We start from the raw sequence: 17,305 nt of genomic DNA, 5'->3' as shown, positions 1-17,305 counted from the left end.
TCTGAGGCTGTAGAATTATTACCTGAACCGAGTGCACCACATCATTATGAACCGAACCTATCGTGCCGTACACCGTATTTCGCAGTAGCCATCTCGGTCCATGAACGACGTGCCAAGTTCACGGGATAATATGTGGGACCAGTAGCCAAATATTGTCCTAATGAGCCACGTGTCAGTTAAAGGCGCCACTGAATCCTCTGCTCCTATTATGCGGTAACGCAGGCGAGGAGATCACGCAATCGGAGCCCCGCATATTTTTCGTCCTCTTCTTCTACCCCTCTCGATTTCGAAGTGAGAGGGGAAAAAACGAAAACCCTAATAAGCGAGTAGTAGAGCTCGAAAATGGCTTCTCCCCTCCTCGATCTCCTCCTCTTCCTCCTCCTCCTCCGCCTCTCCCTCTCCTTCTCCTCCTCCTCCATGGCCATGGCGGCGAGGATAGCCCCTATAATCGAGGAGAGTTCCTCTTCCTCCTCCTTGGGAGTCCACGTATTCGACACTTCCAATTACGGGAAACTTCAGCTCAACAACGGCCTCGCTCTCACTCCTCAGATGGGGTAATCTCTCCTCTAATTTCCTTTTTGATGTAGCTGTGTATGTTCAGAACGGTTTCGATCTCGGTTTTACTCTGACGTGTCAAGTATTGCAGCAGAGTCGATCGCTTGGAGTGATGTATGAAGTTATGATCTGTTGGTCATAAGGCTGATTATATGATTCGATTGTTTGAATTAGACGTCTTATTTGGTGCAGATGGAACAGTTGGAATTTCTTTGGCTGTAACATCAATGAAACAGTCATCAAGGAAACAGGTTTACTTACATATATTGACATTCACTTGATTTTCCTGCTTATCTGTTATTGCTAATGAGCTATTTTGTGAAACTTTAAATGTTTTCTGTAAAATCATTAGCTTGACCTTCAATTGCAACTTTTGTCCCTGCCATGAACAGCTGATGCACTGATCTCGACCGGGCTGGCTGATTTAGGTTACAATTTCCTTAACATTGGTATGGTAATTGACGGGCCTTCGACCTAATTTGCTATGTAGATATATCTTTTGCTTCTCCATCTCATCTTTTTTCTGCCTGCAGATGATTGTTGGTCTGCCGTACGCAGAAATTGGAAGGTGAGCTACTGGTTAAATTATCGCAGCATATCTTTTGTTAGACATCAGTATAAATCTTGTTTTATAGAATTTAAAATTGATTATAGATTGAATATAAAAGATGCTTTATAGTTATACATATTCCATACAGACGAAAAAAAAGGAAAAAAAAATTACAGGATGAATTGATTCTTAGGTAATGGGTGTTGAAAAACTATGATGTTTAGTACCACGCTGTGTTATTTGCAGTTATGCAAATCACTGCTGTAAACCCCAGCGGAGTTCATTTTAAATGGTAACTCTTGTGAGATGTTAATACAGGCTGAATGCGACCTGGTCGATTGTAAAACAGTACTAGAGAAGTGGTTCTTTTGCAGCTTTATTACATTGTACTGGAAGTCAGAAAATTGAGGCATTCTGTTACTCTAATAAGACTACAAATTTGGTTAGAGAATTGATATTGAAAATTCAAGACATTTCTTTCTGTGAGACTGTTCTCTTGTGTTGGGAGACTGCAACATGGCCATTGCTCTAGATTCAATTATACGACACTCAAGATGATAATTTAATAGTTGGCACTGTTGGTTTAATGAATCTGGTTTGTTGTAATCACATATATTTGCATATGCATGTTAGAATAGATGCAGAAGCTAGTCTCCTACCTGAAATAATATTCAGTTCAGAAAGCTTGAGTCAGCTGCATTTGATATGTAGGGTCAATTGGAACCTGATCCAAAGACTTTTCCTTCAGGCATCAAAGCTCTTGCTGACTATGTGCATGAAAAAGGTCTCAAGCTTGGTATTTACTCTGATGCGGGGTAGGTTTCTATTATAATTTTGTGCACAGTTTGTTCAGTTTTGTGCTCTTGTTAATGTTATATGACTATCCCGAATCTGCCAGTTTGTCATTAACTTTGAATTCATATAAATCCTGCTCCTGTCAGTTTTGTTTTTCTTCTTGTCTTAAATAAAGCAAAAAATTTCAGGGTTTTCACATGTCAAGTTCGACCAGGATCGCTATTCCATGAAGATGATGATGCAAAGCTCTTTGCATCATGGGTAAGTCTAGATATACTGCACTTAGCACTCAACGTAGACATAGATGTATATATGTATGGTAAAGCCACTTGCCTTTGTCCAGGGAGTTGACTACTTAAAGTATGATAATTGTTACAATTTGGGAATAAAGCCAAAAGAACGGTATGATCTAGTCTCAATTTCCAGTAATCTTTTCTACTCCTGACAATTGATGCAACTCTTCTGGTGGATCTTGTCTTAGTTATCCTCCAATGCGTGATGCACTGAATTCAACTGGGCGTACTATATTTTACTCCCTGTGTGAGTGGTAATGCTACTTTTTTCTACTCGAGTATATGCAAAATATGTAACCAGGTCACTTCTTAATATGTTGTTTCTCACAGGGGTGTAGATGATCCAGCCTTATGGGCTGGCAAAGTTGGAAATAGTTGGCGAACAACAGATGACATTAATGATACGTGGGTTAGGTAAGATTATCTTCTACTTTACCTGTTGAAAGGTGCTTCAACCATTGTTTCCATGCTACTGATTTATATAATTTTGCAATAAGCATGACTACAATTGCCGATATGAATGACAAGTGGGCTTCGTATGCGGGACCCGGTGGATGGAATGGTAAAATTGTTTTTCTATCGGAAGTTCAAATTAGTGGCAGCCTTACGTGTTTCTTTTCCCTGTAATTTTGTTTAAATGATTATGTGTCTAAGTACTCTGTAGTGCTTTTATCCTATTATTTCCTATCTGTAGACCCAGATATGTTGGAAGTTGGTAATGGGGGGATGACCTATGCAGAGTACCGTTCTCATTTTAGCATCTGGGCTCTTATGAAGGTACCTTTTAGTTAAGGATGGTCTTTTCTGTCCCTCCTCTTGTTTTTCCATTAGTAAATCAGAAGTACTACTTGCATCGTATTGGTTCTTGCATATTAAGTTATTTTTCGCCTCATGTCAGTTTTATCCGATGGTCAGGAATTTTTTTCCTATTAACTGCTGTTATCCTCCCTCAATCTGCCATGTCAATTTCCCAGAATTATGATTTAGCTGGCTGAGTTACACCATATTCAGATCTGTGACAAAAGCTCTAATTTTATTAGTGAAATGAAATTGATCCTCCATAGCCATTACAGACGAAAGGTCCAATTCTTTTTGAATTTTTTGGTTCCTATTGAACAATCAAAATACACTCCACTATTTGAAACGTTCGAAGCATCTTGTTTGTTAAACAATTCATATCATTTAATCTAGAGACCATTCAAAGAGGATTTTATTTGATTTAAAATTAGAAAAAAGGAGGAAAATAAAGGGTTTCTTACTCTTGCAACCCTTTGGGTATTTGTATAAAGTTTAAGAGGAATCCAAGGGAGGAAAGCAATGCCTGACTGTATCTTCAGTGACATCTCTTATTATTGCCACATCCTTATATTTTACCAGTCGAATCTCATGAAGCAGTGGTTAGATGTCCTTACAAGTTCTTAATATGTTGACTCTCAAAACCATATCTTCCTTCTTGTTCCTCCAGTTTTGAGTCTTGACGAAGACAAAATACTCAAGTTACCTGAGATTATCCAAGATTTATGATATATTCGAAGATTGATCAAACTAGAACTGCGAAGCTGATGACAGAACATATCGCATGCCTCTTTGACAAGATTGTGGAGTATTCTTTTGCCCCAATCAAATTCTCTCTCAATATGTTCCTCAATTTCTTTTTCCTTTTAGGGGTGTGAATTGCCAACTACTAGTGATATGTCGTATCTGCATTAACTGTACATTGGATGTCTCTATTATGTCTGCTAACTGCGGTACCCTATCATAGAAGCTCACTGAACTATCACTACTATTGGCTAGTAATTTTGTATTTTATTTTTTGAATCGAGATAGTATACTGCAGTTTTGTTATGTATTCATGAGGATGATTACTGATGAGAAATATTTCATGCTTACCCCTAATCTAGTTGGAGAGAATGCCAGTATATAGTGCATGGCCTTCAGATATTCCTTTTAGCACTCATAATGCGGCCTATGCTTTTTCAGGCTCCTCTTTTAATAGGTTGTGATGTCCGAAATATGACAGCAGAAACACTGGAGATCTTGAGCAATAAGGAGGTCATTGCAGTTAACCAAGGTAGTATAATCTAGTCTGCTCAGTTCTCTTATCGGTGTATGTTTTTGGGTTATATGTTTTTTCCACTTTATTTCATACCTCAAATTTACATTATTAGCACCCGTTTGGTTCGGGGTTAAGGGGTGGAATAACCCCTTAACCCCGAAGTTATTCCCAAACACCCAATTTGGGGGGTGGGGTTAGTTAATCCCACCCCAAATGGGCTATCCCGGAATAGCCCATTTGGGGTGGTGTTAGGTAACCCCACCCCACCCCGCTATTCCAACCAAATAAAGCACTATTTTACCAACTATCCTTCTTATCTCATCTACTCCAACCAAACACTATTTTATCTATACATGGACTAAACCCAATTCTCAACCAAACACAAAATTACTCTAACCCCACCTTAACCTTGAACTTAACTCTATCCCTGTAATAACAAGTTTTTACTTAACCCCGAACCAAACGGTGGCTCTACTCGAACTTCATGTGCGCTACTTGAGCCATGCACTTCTAGACTATTAGATCAGCTTATTTAGTCATAAATGAAGTTTTCTCTGGTCCAAGTATCAATGGAGATAAATGTTTTATGGAGCGTTCCCCATTTAAGTACCCCATTTAAATAAGGCTTCATCTTTTTCTCACTCAACAATGGAGCTCCTCAGTTAGGAGTTTGACATCTGTTAATCCTTGTTGATTTTGAGCCTAATAGCCTTTTTTTTAAAATTTTCTAATTTTTTGTACTCGAGTGATTTTTGTAGAATGTTTTAATATAACCAAGTTATTGTCTTTATTGTAGATCCTCTTGGAGTTCAAGGAAGGAAAGTATTGGCTGAAGGAAATGGTGGTTGTGGCCAGGTTTTCCAATCTTTCATGCTGATTTTTCATTTATTTTACATTTTATACAATATCTATAGCTTCCGTCCACGGCATTTTTCCTCTTCGATTTCCCCGATTCCAGCAGGATGTACATCATCGAGTAATATGCATCCAGTATTTCGTATTGCATTATTCTGTTTCATTGTATTGTTGCCAATGGCGGCGTAGAGATCTCTCAAACCACATCCAGGCACGATAGATTAAGGGCGTGTTTGGTTTGAAGTCGGAATCGGAATCAGAATCGGAATCGAAATAAACTGGAATCGGAATTGGAATCGGAATGACTCATACTTAATTCTGTTTGGTTTGTTATCTAAATTGGAATCGGAATAAATTATTTCCATTGTTGGTGTTTGGTTCAGATAGATATAAAAAACATAATCAAATTAATATACTAACTTTATCTTTATAATATATTAATTTAAAGTCTGAAATAATGTCAAAATTTTAAATCTGTTTTTTTTAAAAAAAATTAAACTTTGAAGTTGAGTGGATAATTCAAAATATAAAACTAAATTTCGATTTATTCAAATTCAAACTTAAAATTACAATTTAAATTTTAATTGAATCCATAAATTTAATTTAAGTTTTAAATAAAATTTGAATAAAACTTTATATTAATTAAAATTTAATTTAAATTCAAATTTATAAGTTAGATTCGAAATGCTTGATTAAATTTTAATTTTTAATTCAAATTCAAATTAAAATTTAAAATTATAAATTTAATTTCTAAATTTAAAGTCATATTTTAATTAAAAAAAGTTGAAAAAAAATTTAATCCGAATAAATATCCATTCCGTCCGGATTTAACTTCCAATTCGGCCTGAGGTGATTGGGGGCAGTATTTGAAAAGGCGCGAGGCGCAAAGAGGCGCAAGACTCTCCTGGAGCCTAGGCGCGAGGCTCATTGCGAGGCGCGCGCCTCAAGAAGGAGAGGCGCACATTTACTAGGCCTAATTAAATTTAATGTTTTACATTAAAAAATCCTAAAATAACTATACAAAAATAAAATAACCATCAAAAAGTAAAGAAAACACATGCATATGGGTTCTTAAATTAAAAATATATATATATTTCAACTTTCAACTTAAAAATTATAAGTGATTGTGGTTGCTACTGTTGCTCGTTGCTGCTGCTGCTCCTGTTTTTGCTGCCGCTGCAACTTGCAAACTGCTACTGCCCTTGCTTTCTTGCTAGTTGCTACTGCTGCTGCTGCTTGCTTGTTCGATTGTTCCTGCTGCCAGCAATAGCTGATGCTGCTGCTGGATGCCCACGGATAGAGAAAGGATGTGGGAACATGAGAGGGAGAGGAGAGGGCGGACGAATAGGTTTCACTAGGGGTTTTTTTGGGTTTCTTTTAGGATCTTTTAACTATCTTATCGGATTAAAATATAAAACTTAAATTTCAAACCCGACAACTCGAAAAAATTAAACCTAAACCGATATAATAATAAATATTGCAAGGCGAGCGCCTCATGCGTGCCTCACGCCTCTCCTGAGGCACACGCCTCAGGGCCTAGGCGCGCCCCTCAGCAATAGCGCCTCGCCTCGCTATTGCTGAGGCGCTAAGGCGTGCGAGCAATAGCGCCTCACCTCGCTATTGCTGAGGCGTTGAGGCGCGCGCATTTTCAAACACTGATTGGGGAATTTCCATTCCACTCGGGAATTGGAATCGGAATGGGACTCCCGTGTACCAAACACTCACAAACGGATTCACACATTCCGATTCCGATTCCGATTCCGATTTCAGGGTGAAGAAGAAGCGAACCAAACACGCCCTAAATCTTAAGGGCCGTTTGGTTGGATGTAATAAAAAATATGGTTAATTGCATACAGCTCCCTGTAAACATATCAAATAGCAAATATATCCCTATAAAGTTCCAAGTTTTCATTTTTATCCTAGCAAAAGTCTAGTGATATTCATATTCGTCTCTCTGGTTTGTTAGCGTTGAAGCACTATTTATTTTTTAACAGCAGACAAATGAAATGATATTTTTGTCCTTACAAATATATCTCTCCAAAAGCTCCAATTGTTAGAATTATGCAAAAATGTTCTCCAAAAAAATATTTTTATCTAATAATATAAGATGGTTAAAAAGGTCAATTTAACTCATTTAGTAACCAGGGTTAAGTATTTCACCTATGGTTAACTACATATTTCTAACGGATCCTAATGGCAGGGTTATTTTTGGAAAAGTTAGGACTTTTGTAGGGATAAAAATAAAAAGTTGAACTTCATAGGGATATATCTGCTATTCGATATGTTTGTAGGAAGTTGTATGCAATTAACCCTAAAATACAGTGTAGTTGAGAATGCGTGCAATTGGAAATACAATAGTTATGACTACATACATCTTGTTTGGTTGGATATAGTAGAAAGTGCTGCAATTATAAATAACTTGTTTGGTTGCATGCAGTTAAGAAGTACATTTTCAAAATTTTATCACTTTATATATGAGGTGATAAGATTACCTCCAACGCGGAAAAGGAAAAATATTGTGTTTAAAAAGTCACTAGGGGGGTAAGTTTATATTTTGTTCAAAGTTACTCTTTCCAACTATTGCACTTGAAACTGCGGTTAAGTTGAATGTAATTCTAACTGCTGCAGTTGGGCCTCCTCATGTAGTTCCAACAGCAGCAAATGCATCAAACTAAGCACTAGACTTATATCTATGTAGTTACAATTGTGGTACAGGTGCAACTGCATTGCTACCAAACAGCCCCTTAGTTTTTTAGCGGTTTGTTTTTTAGCTGGTTTAAACCTCAAGTATTTAATTGTTTTTCATTCTTTTAAACATGCTACCCTGTATAAGATTGTGGCCAGAGTATGTAAACTAAATTTTTTGTCTTGCAAATCCCAGGTGTGGTCCGGGCCTCTCTCTAAAGGGCGCATGGTTATTACTCTGTGGAACCGCTGTTCCGAAACTGTCACTATCTCCGTCACATTGGACATACTTGGTCTCGACACAGCCACTACCTATTCGGCGAGAGATTCATGGAAGGTGAGTGTTCATTTTAATTTTGTTTGTATTTTACTATGTGAATTCATACATCACATGCAAGATAATTTCAGGATCCTTCATGATTATGAATGATAAAAACGTAACTAGATTTGTTACTCTAGGAAATTACTCTACTCTGGTTTCTTTTGCTGAACAATCGTTTTGTACTAGTAATTACCTTTAATTGCTATTGGATTGTTGGGTTTTGCAAGACCCAAACAACTTACTCTTTAATTCAGAAGAACAAAAAGAACTGTTTTATAAATTGAAGAATGCAAGGGAAAAAAATTTAAAAAAAGGGCAAAGACATGTCATAAACTCTCACATGAAGCATTTTCAGATCATAATGATAATTTTATGGTACCAACAATGACACAGAGTTAAATAGCTTGTTGAGATGATCACTGTCATTATGAGCCTAATTGTTGTGTAGATGATCATTATATTTGTTAATTATTTTTATCTGTAACTTTGCAGCATGAAACTCTTGAAGAGAATGTCACCATAAGTTTCGGAGCTCCAGTGGATGTTCATGATTGCAAGATGTACATCTTCTCTCCTATAACCTCAGTTTCTGTTAGTTAGCCGTTCACGAGGAATGTATTGATGCCCCTTGTATCTCTTGTTTCTGATACACAATCGAAGAATAAGCACACTTTTGCTGTAAATGACATTCCATTGTTATCAGATGAACTGGACGAGTGATCTGATCATCTTAATTAGAAGCTCAGAGCAGTTTCGACACAGAATACAACTACGTGCAGAATACAACTACGGGTGTTTGATTGGTTGTGCAAGAAAGCTATGATGTAAATCACTGATTAGCATCACATCGCCACTATGTCATCCCTTGGAGATGAATTATGCATCTAAATCAGTGATTGCATCATTCCTCTATTAGAAAAATTAAACAGCATTTGACAGATTATGAACGGAAACTATAGTCGGGTAGCTCAATAGAAACCAAGAAATCAATGTGTTCCTTTCAGAGGAAGCCCTTTTCTGGGGCTAGATTGGTTTAACATTTTCAAGGATATCCGGTGCAGGCTCGTTTAGATGCCCGAATGAGTTACTTGGACATTAACTCGCGCCAGTAAATCCGGGAGAAGCTGCATAGTCCCTTCTTGATCGCTGAGGGTGCTATTGCAATTTACAACAGGAAAGTACGCCACAGAATTCAACAGAGAATAAACAAGCTCGACACTTAAAACGATACAATATTTTTTTCTTTTTTTATTGGTATAAAAATGGGGGAAAAAAGCACTGCACAAGTTTTTTTTTGTTTTGTTTTTTGTTTTCGTCTTTTTTTTGTCTTTTTTGTCCTTTTTTTTTTTTTTTTTTTTTTTTTTTTTTGCTTATTTCCCTCTCTTTTTAGCATATATCAAGCACAAACCAAACTACTTCCTCAACTCTCAACCACCTACAAGGGGTGTGAGATGAGAGCTGGGGTGGACAGGAAGGACACAAAAGAAGAAAGCTTTGGACAATGAGACCTCCTCATGCTCACCTGAAGGGTGGGGGGTGAGAGGGAGGGATGATACTAGAAAGAGCAAAGCAAAGTTACTAGACTGTATGTACATTGACGAAACTGAAACTGCGACCGCAAGCTAGATAACGACGAACTCTTCTACTGCCATGAACGCTGCAACTCGAACGGTAATGTTCCGACTGGTTAGCTTCTCCTCTCTTTCTTTCTGCCTACCTCTATTAGTTGTATCTTTTCTACCTGTTAAAAGAAGTCTGTCTCCTCACTGCTTCAAACCAGAGAGAGGGGGGAAGTCGCCTTCATCTTTCAGTTTGTATGGTTCAGTTGGCCTGCAAATATTCATCCAAACAGTTACAACTATATTCATGGATAACCAACAAGCTGGTTCCTTTCATACTTTATAAAACCTTTTAGGGTGGCAAAAATGATTTACCTCTCACGGGTCGAATCCGCCCCCGATCTCTGCTGCGCTGCTGATGCATAGGTCACTGCAGAGCGCTGGTTATGGGGCGCAACACTGGCCTTCATACGAAGCTCCGGCGAGAAAGCCGCTAATGGAACAGCGCTGCGAGAGCCAAATTCAACACTACCTTCAGGTTTCACAATAAAGCCATTGGCTGGGGAATGACCTTTGGTGAGCAGGCGCGGGGGAGGGGGAGCATCAGATGCGGGAAGCTTCCCACGGCCGTTGCCGTTAGAGGGAGAGGCTTTTTCTTTTGGAGGTGGCACTGCCTCCTGACTGTCTTTTCCCTTCAAGCTTTTGTCTGTGGCTGAGCCCTCTTGATTGTTGCTACGAAACTTCGGTGGCCGATATGTGTAAGCTTGCTTTTTACCTCTTGAAGATGCGAAACGCTCCTTGTAGGCGCGGAAGTTCTACAAAACAAGATAAAGGAAATATTTTAAGTCGAAAACTTGGGAAAACTACAACCAAGTATATGAGTATATGATGATGCTGAGTCTAATTTCATCAATGAAAGTAATGGCCCAACCGTGAAGCAGAAATATATAAAGAGGATTAGTAACCAGAGGGTCAACAATAGCATTACCACATTTGGAAGGTATGTGCCTGTTCCGCGTTGCTGCCACGAATTATCCAGGATGCTATAAGAACAAATAGCAGGAGGGGGCTTCACTAATTGATCAACCTTAGATGAAGATGCTGCTACTTTTGGTGGCGGTTCAGGAATTGGTTCCTCTCCAGCAATACCCGCGAACATACTTTCCTTAGTATGGACATGCGATGAGTTTTCTTTTGCATTAACACTCGAGGAACTACTCTTTCCAGAAGGTGCCTCCGATGGGCTTTCTTTCGCATTGATACTCGAGGAAGTACTTTCCCCAGGAGGTGCCTCCGATGAGCTCTCTTTTGTGATAACACTTGAGACAACATTTTTCTCAGAAGACGCATCTAATGAGTTTTCCTCAGTTAACTCAGAAAGGGATTCTTTTTTAGCTGATTCGTCGATTCCTCCGAGCATATACTCAAGGATGTATTGCACTTGTCGAAGACATCTAAAATGGGAATCCAAATCTCCGGTGAGATCCGACAAGCTGAACAACGCATGGGTGTAAATAGCCTCCTCTACTCCAAACTTAGAAAGATAAAACCACTTTCTTGCTAGTAATCCATGTACTGAACCAGGAGAGAAATATTCTACATACCTAGTGTAATCGAAAGAGGAAAGTTCTCTTGATAGCTCATTCTCAAGTTGCTGCGGCAGTAAAAACATGTACGATCCCTCACAGTCGGCTGAAGGGGTACTATGAGATACTTCCTTCTTAGATCCAGGATTGGTCGATCCATTTTCATTGTTAGCATCCTTATTCTGATGAAAAAACAGATGGGGTACGGATTTAAGTCTTACCAGTGAGAAAGACGCACCATTTTCTGTACTTGGCAAAGCCGTTTGGTTCGCATTCTTGGTTCTTGACTCCAGTTTGGTCAGGCCATTTGCGGGACGAAGAGGCCTTTTGGCCTTCTCAATTTCCGACTCCAAATTTGAGACCTCCTTTTTTAAGCGCTCTTCACAGAGTGTTCCTTGAGAAGTCGAATCAACCTTTTTGTCCTTCTCAATCTCTAATCCTGATGAGAAAGGATTAAAGCCCGAATAGTTCGATTCTGCGGCACGCAACCCTGAAGGCATACGCCGTTGCAGGTCTGGCCTTTGTCCGTTCCCATGCATCTCCAAAGTATTTGCGAAAAATAGGGAAAGTTCATTCTCAATGTATTTTCGAGGTAAAATGAGAATATCGCAGAGCTTTCGAGCACCATACGAGAAAGCACTACGTATACGAAAGAAGTTCCCTAAAGAGAGGAAAACACAACATCAGAGGGTCTATCAAGCACGTAAAAGGAACGCACAATATATTTTCTGTCTATGGGAATTGAGAGCTGAATCTTCTAACCTTTGCTAACACTTCTGCCGAGGTTGTTGTTCTCCCTCAGAGGATCAATTATGTTTAGATACTTTGGACAAAATTTCGCAGAGCTTTTCTCAGACTCAGTCAGAGGTAAAGAGAACTTTTTAATAGACCTTTTCACGAACTCTTGACTAAGCAGTAAGTCGGCGCTACGTATATCTGTGTCTTCAACTGCGAAGTAAAGAAGAAAACCATTGAGAGAGAGAGCAAGCGAGAGATCGAGAGATAGGGAGAGATCAAAGGAAATCACTTACTGACTATGTCCGGCAATGAAGCTATGGCAACAGGACCATACAAACTGATACAATAGTTGTCCCAGTCGAAATTGCTGAAGTATTCCAAAAACCTGTAAAGGACCTGCAGAAGAGGAAGGAAGCTCGCATCCATAAGACTCCGATGGCGAATCCCTGCTTCAATAAATATGTTCCTGAAACTAAGTTACATTCACGACTCACCGCCAATGGCCCATCCATTGTTTTATGGAACAGGTTAAATATGTAGAGAACGAGCGTCTCCAACGCGTAAGTAGATATTAGGCCATGATGAGCGCCTAAAATACGACTCTCGTAGTAGCACCATGCCTTGATCAAAATGATACTCCGTTTAAAGAGATGGTCCTTTCCGATGTGTCGGTCAACCTGCGACCATGAATTCAAAGAAAAAACAAATGTGTACATAAACTTTGGGAGAGCAAATGTAGGAAGAGCGACAATAAGTTCGTACCGACATACCAGTTCAAGAAAGCAGAGTGTGCAGAGTCCGCCCATCTGGTTGAATGAGATATCGACAATAATATTATCGATAAGGCATTTAACAAGCCTGACCTGAAATACAAGTAAAACCAACATCATATGTATTCAAGATTATTCGCAACATGCCGTAAAGAAAGAGTCTAGATGTTTCAGGTCATATGCTCCAATTGTATGATCGAAGGAAACAACGTAGAATACGAATCCGATAGAGAAACGAACCTCTGCATTGATGTACTGCACATCCTTCACTTCGAATTCAGCGTCAGAGTTCTGCTCCTCATATTCAAGTATACAGCGAACGTCGCTGATCAAAGTACTGTCGGGAGCTGCGCTGCCAAATGCCGTCAGATCGATATCCCCATCGGGCAGATAAGTCTTCAACGGAACCGATCCGAACGGAAAAACCTGAAGAATTTGTATTCAGAGAGATTTTGTAAGCTTGTTATCTCAGCTACATTTTAGCAAAAAATAAAAAGGTAAGAGCAAACGCCGGAAGCATAGAGATTAGAAAGTAACAACACATACAATCTATACTAATATGCGATCACAATTTTATGACATATAAGCTCGAATTGAATTCGCAAACTACGCGGATCTCTGCTCAGAAAAGCGGAAGCGGGGCGAATTATCCTACTATTTCTCACTAGAATTCACATTTTATATCAAAATCAAGCATGAAAATCCATCGCCGCGCAAAGGCGCATGTGGAGATCAACACGGCACGATTCGAAGAAGCAACCGTGCTGCGAATTGGAGGATCTTATCACTAAATGCGCCTTGATTTAAGTGATTTTAAAACAAAACAATTTGCCCAATTGTGTTTGCTGAAGAAGCAGAGGCCGGTCAACGAGTCAAAAAGCGCTCCAACTAAACGCCTCTGACACTTTCACGAGCTTTATAGATATAAATCACTAAAGTACAACAATTCGGAGGAGTTAGGACATGTGAGTAGAAACATCATTGTTTAATGAAAATGACACAAACAACAAGGAATAATAATAATAATAATAATAATAATAATAATCAACGAGGTCAACTTCTAAGTTAATCAAAAAGTAATAACAACAACATCAGCAACAACAAAAAAAAGGTTAAAAATGAGGAATGAATTAGAATGGGGATCACCTCGCTGCCGAGGGAGACGCCGATGAGCTTCTGAACGTAGGCGACGACGCTCTTGCGCTTGGACTCGGAGTCGTCGGTGGGGCGGACGCGGGCGACGATGTCGGCGGCGCGGCGCTCGGCGGCGCGGAGGGAGTCGCGGCGGATCGCCACGGGGTGGGAGAGCGACTGCGCCATCGCCGCCGCCAGCGTCGGCGCCCGGTAGCCCCGCGCCACCGCGCTGCTCCCGTACGCCGCCCACTCCCTAAAATCCCCCATTTATCAAATTCCTCCTCCTCCTCCTCCTCCTCCTCTCCCCGAGGGAAATCGGAGGAGATCACGAAGCGCCGCCCAAAAAGAAAAAAAAAAGAAGGGAAAATTCAAAAGGATCGATGGATTATATTTTGCTTATATTTTATTTTATTTTATTTAGGAGGAGGACGAAGAGATGCGGCTCTCGGAGTTTGGGCCCGACCGGATCGGAAGAAGCTTCTTCTCCTCGGGATTTGGGCTTCGGTTCTTTCTTTCTGTGTGTACGAGAAAGAAACCCCCCGACCCCAAGGGAGAGATGTAATAATAATAATAATAATAATAATAATAATAATAACCCAGATCCCCTCTCTCTCTCTCTCTGTCTCTCTGTAAACAAACTATGCTCGGGGGAGAGAGAGAGAAAATGGGGGGGAGGAGGGTTTGCGCTCGCTCTCGCTCTCGCACGGACTCATGTCAATGTAATGTGGTGCCCCACCGGCTACCATTACCACCTCCGCTTTTATAGCGCGGGGGAGAGGAGAGAGACAAAAAAAAATAAATAAAAAAGGGGGGGAGGGGTTTTTTTTTTAAAAAAAATATTTTTCGCCACGTCATCTTTAGTAAGAGGAACACTGCCTCGGGACAAGCGCACCGGGGCCTAGTAAGTAGCAGCAAATGGGTAGGGGAGTCGGAAATCTTGGAAATAAATGGAAATATCCAAGGATAATATAGTTATTTTACTTTTTTTTTTATTTTTTGAGGAGTAAAAATAAAATGTGGTCTTATACTATTATTTTATTAGAGTACAAAACCTAGGAATGGCCTATGTTAGGAGGAAAAAAAAAGGATGCAGGTGTGGGAGAATTAAGTTTATGACAATTTTGATAATTTCTAACGGTGATTGAGCATGTGTTTGAAAGGTACGTTAATACGTTTGGACACCGATCGTTGTCGGGCGTACGTTTCTTGACGCGTGGCGCTCGATGATTCTGAGCGAGACCGACAAATTTGGTAGTTGCTAACGGTGATTGAATAGGTGTCTGCAAGGCACGTTACTGAGTTCAGGCACTGCAACGCTGTCGTGTACCCGCGCTTTTGTTGCGTGGTGCTCACTGATACTGATCTCAACTGACAAATTCGTTAGTTCCTAATTGTGAATGAAGACGTGTTTGGATCATATGTTAATAACTTCAAGCATTGAATCGTTGTCAGGCATATGTTTCTTGACGCGTGGTGCTCGATGATTCTGCGCAAGACCGACAAATTCGATAGATTGTGTAAGTGTTTGAAAGCGCGCACGTTAGTAAGTTCAGGCACTAAAACGTTGTCGTGTATGCGCTTTTGTTGCGTGGCGCTCGCTGATATTGAGCTCGACTGACAAATTTGATACTTCCTAATTGTGATTCAAGACGTGTTTGGATCACATGTTAATAACTTATAGCATTGAATCATTGTCGGGTAGGTGTCTCTTGATGCGTGACCGTCGATGAACACTGATTAAGACTAACAAAATCGATCGGTAGTTTCTAATAGTGACTGAACATACAAAAGACATGTTATATATATAATAATTTTGAAAACTGAATTATTCCCGATACACAATTCTTGACGCGTGGCGTGATGCTTGATGAGCGCAGTCAACAAAGTCGGTAGTGACCGACCATCTCTAGTACAAAGTGGTAAAGGGCTTGGTAGTTGGTATCCGAAGTCCCAAGTTCGAATTCTGGTTGATTCACATTTCCAGCTAAGTTTATTTCCAAATGAAATAAACGGAGCGGATAATATGCTATACCTATCTCTCAAAAAAAAAAAAAAAAAAAACAGAGTCGGTAGTGCTCAACCGTGATCGAGCACGTGTTCAAATGGTATGTCAATGAATTCGAGCATCGAATCATTGTCGCCCACACGTCTCTTGGCGCATGGCACTCGATGAACTTTGTGATTGCAACTCATGCCAAAGTTTGAGCTACAAATTGCTTAAACTACAGTTTAACATAGGATGTAAAGATTCATCTAGATCTCAATTATGCTTAGTTCAATTTTATCCCTAATAGTTTTCATCACAAGCAATCATATTTTTATGAATGATGCATGCAGTCCAAGTGGTCTTCCAAATGAATACGAATATTATAAATATCTTCAATGAAATTTAGCTTCTAGGGCAAAGAAATACTACTAGGGTTCTTAAGACACTTAAATAGGGACTGTATGACAAATTTAGAATGTACAGATTCAATGCACGATTTAGAAATTATTAACAATCAATTAGGGTAAAATGGCAACACAGTTTCAATTTTAGTCATGCACCCTCTCGACTTAGATTCTGAAAATATGGATAAATTAGGTTGATTAGATGTAACATGTTGTTCGATGTTGTTGACATGTCCACAACCCTTTAAATTTATAGAATAATTGATAAATCTGCACAATATTATCTAGTTGTAGCCGACCATCTCTAGCATGTACAAGTAGCAAGAACTCGATGATTGGTACTCGAGATTTCAAGCTTGAAGCCTTAATTGCTTCATACTTTCAGCTAAAATTTATTTCTTAAAAAAAAAAATGAACGAGGCAAGTAGCATACTATTTTTTTTAAAAAAATTATCTGGTTGTATAGAAATAGTTAGATTAAATTGGTAAACAAATCAACTATATCATGCCATAACCTAATTAGCAAATTTTGATTAAATTATGGCCTATTTTCTTTTAGTATTATTAACTCTCGCACTAATTTTTCTCAAAATGACAAAAATAAATTATCGAGAATTTGATCTTTAGCAAATGTTACGTGATATATGTGCAAATCTTAACACTCTAGCCTTTAATAAAAGAATAAGATTTACTCACTTGTATTATTCTTTTTTTAATACTAAAAATTCAATAAAAGTGTTTAAACTTTAAATTATGAGGTGTAAGTTGTGTATATTGTAATAGAGTATACAGTATTTTCCTTTTATCTTTACATAGATACACTGAAAACTTTTCTAACACTAGTGTATCTCATAAAATGTCAATAATTAATGAATAAAGTTTTTTTTTTAAAAAAAATATTTAACGGCTGTTTTACGGGCGACGAATTAGAATGACTAAATTGCCCCCGGGGGATTACCTCGCAATTAATGAAGTAAATCTCGGGTAGTAAATATGTGGGGGGTGGCGAGGGCCAC

General features: G+C 39.1%; 3 protein-coding genes across 3 annotated transcripts; 1 reads left to right on the top strand and 2 right to left on the bottom strand.

Moving 5' to 3' along the window:
• On the top strand, positions 227-8,880 carry LOC109724066 (alpha-galactosidase 3). Its single transcript, XM_020252714.1, has 15 exons — positions 227-554; positions 748-806; positions 948-1,004; positions 1,089-1,123; positions 1,817-1,920; positions 2,089-2,161; positions 2,244-2,302; positions 2,382-2,447; positions 2,524-2,607; positions 2,691-2,755; positions 2,888-2,970; positions 4,174-4,264; positions 5,046-5,104; positions 7,986-8,126; positions 8,604-8,880. The coding sequence occupies exons 1-15, from the start codon at positions 343-345 to the stop codon at positions 8,709-8,711; spliced, it is 1,296 nt and encodes a 431-aa protein (XP_020108303.1). The 5' UTR covers positions 227-342; the 3' UTR covers positions 8,712-8,880.
• On the bottom strand, positions 9,458-11,825 carry LOC109723812. Its single transcript, XM_020252297.1, has 3 exons — positions 10,659-11,825; positions 10,046-10,485; positions 9,458-9,941 (listed from the first exon to the last, which is right to left on the bottom strand). Exons 1-3 carry the CDS (start codon positions 11,793-11,795, stop codon positions 9,875-9,877), a joined length of 1,644 nt encoding a protein of 547 aa, XP_020107886.1. The 5' UTR covers positions 11,796-11,825; the 3' UTR covers positions 9,458-9,874.
• LOC109724067 lies at positions 11,937-14,509 on the bottom strand. The gene is made up of 6 exons (XM_020252715.1): positions 13,911-14,509; positions 13,005-13,190; positions 12,765-12,857; positions 12,489-12,671; positions 12,288-12,390; positions 11,937-12,204 (listed from the first exon to the last, which is right to left on the bottom strand). Exons 1-6 carry the CDS (start codon positions 14,163-14,165, stop codon positions 12,014-12,016), a joined length of 1,011 nt encoding a protein of 336 aa, XP_020108304.1. The 5' UTR covers positions 14,166-14,509; the 3' UTR covers positions 11,937-12,013.

Source organism: Ananas comosus, linkage group 18 (genome assembly GCF_001540865.1).
Source record: "Ananas comosus cultivar F153 linkage group 18, ASM154086v1, whole genome shotgun sequence".
NCBI classification, from domain to species: domain Eukaryota; kingdom Viridiplantae; phylum Streptophyta; class Magnoliopsida; order Poales; family Bromeliaceae; genus Ananas; species Ananas comosus.
The sequence above is the reverse complement of the archived record's forward strand: the minus strand, read 5'-3'. Positions and strand labels throughout refer to the sequence as shown.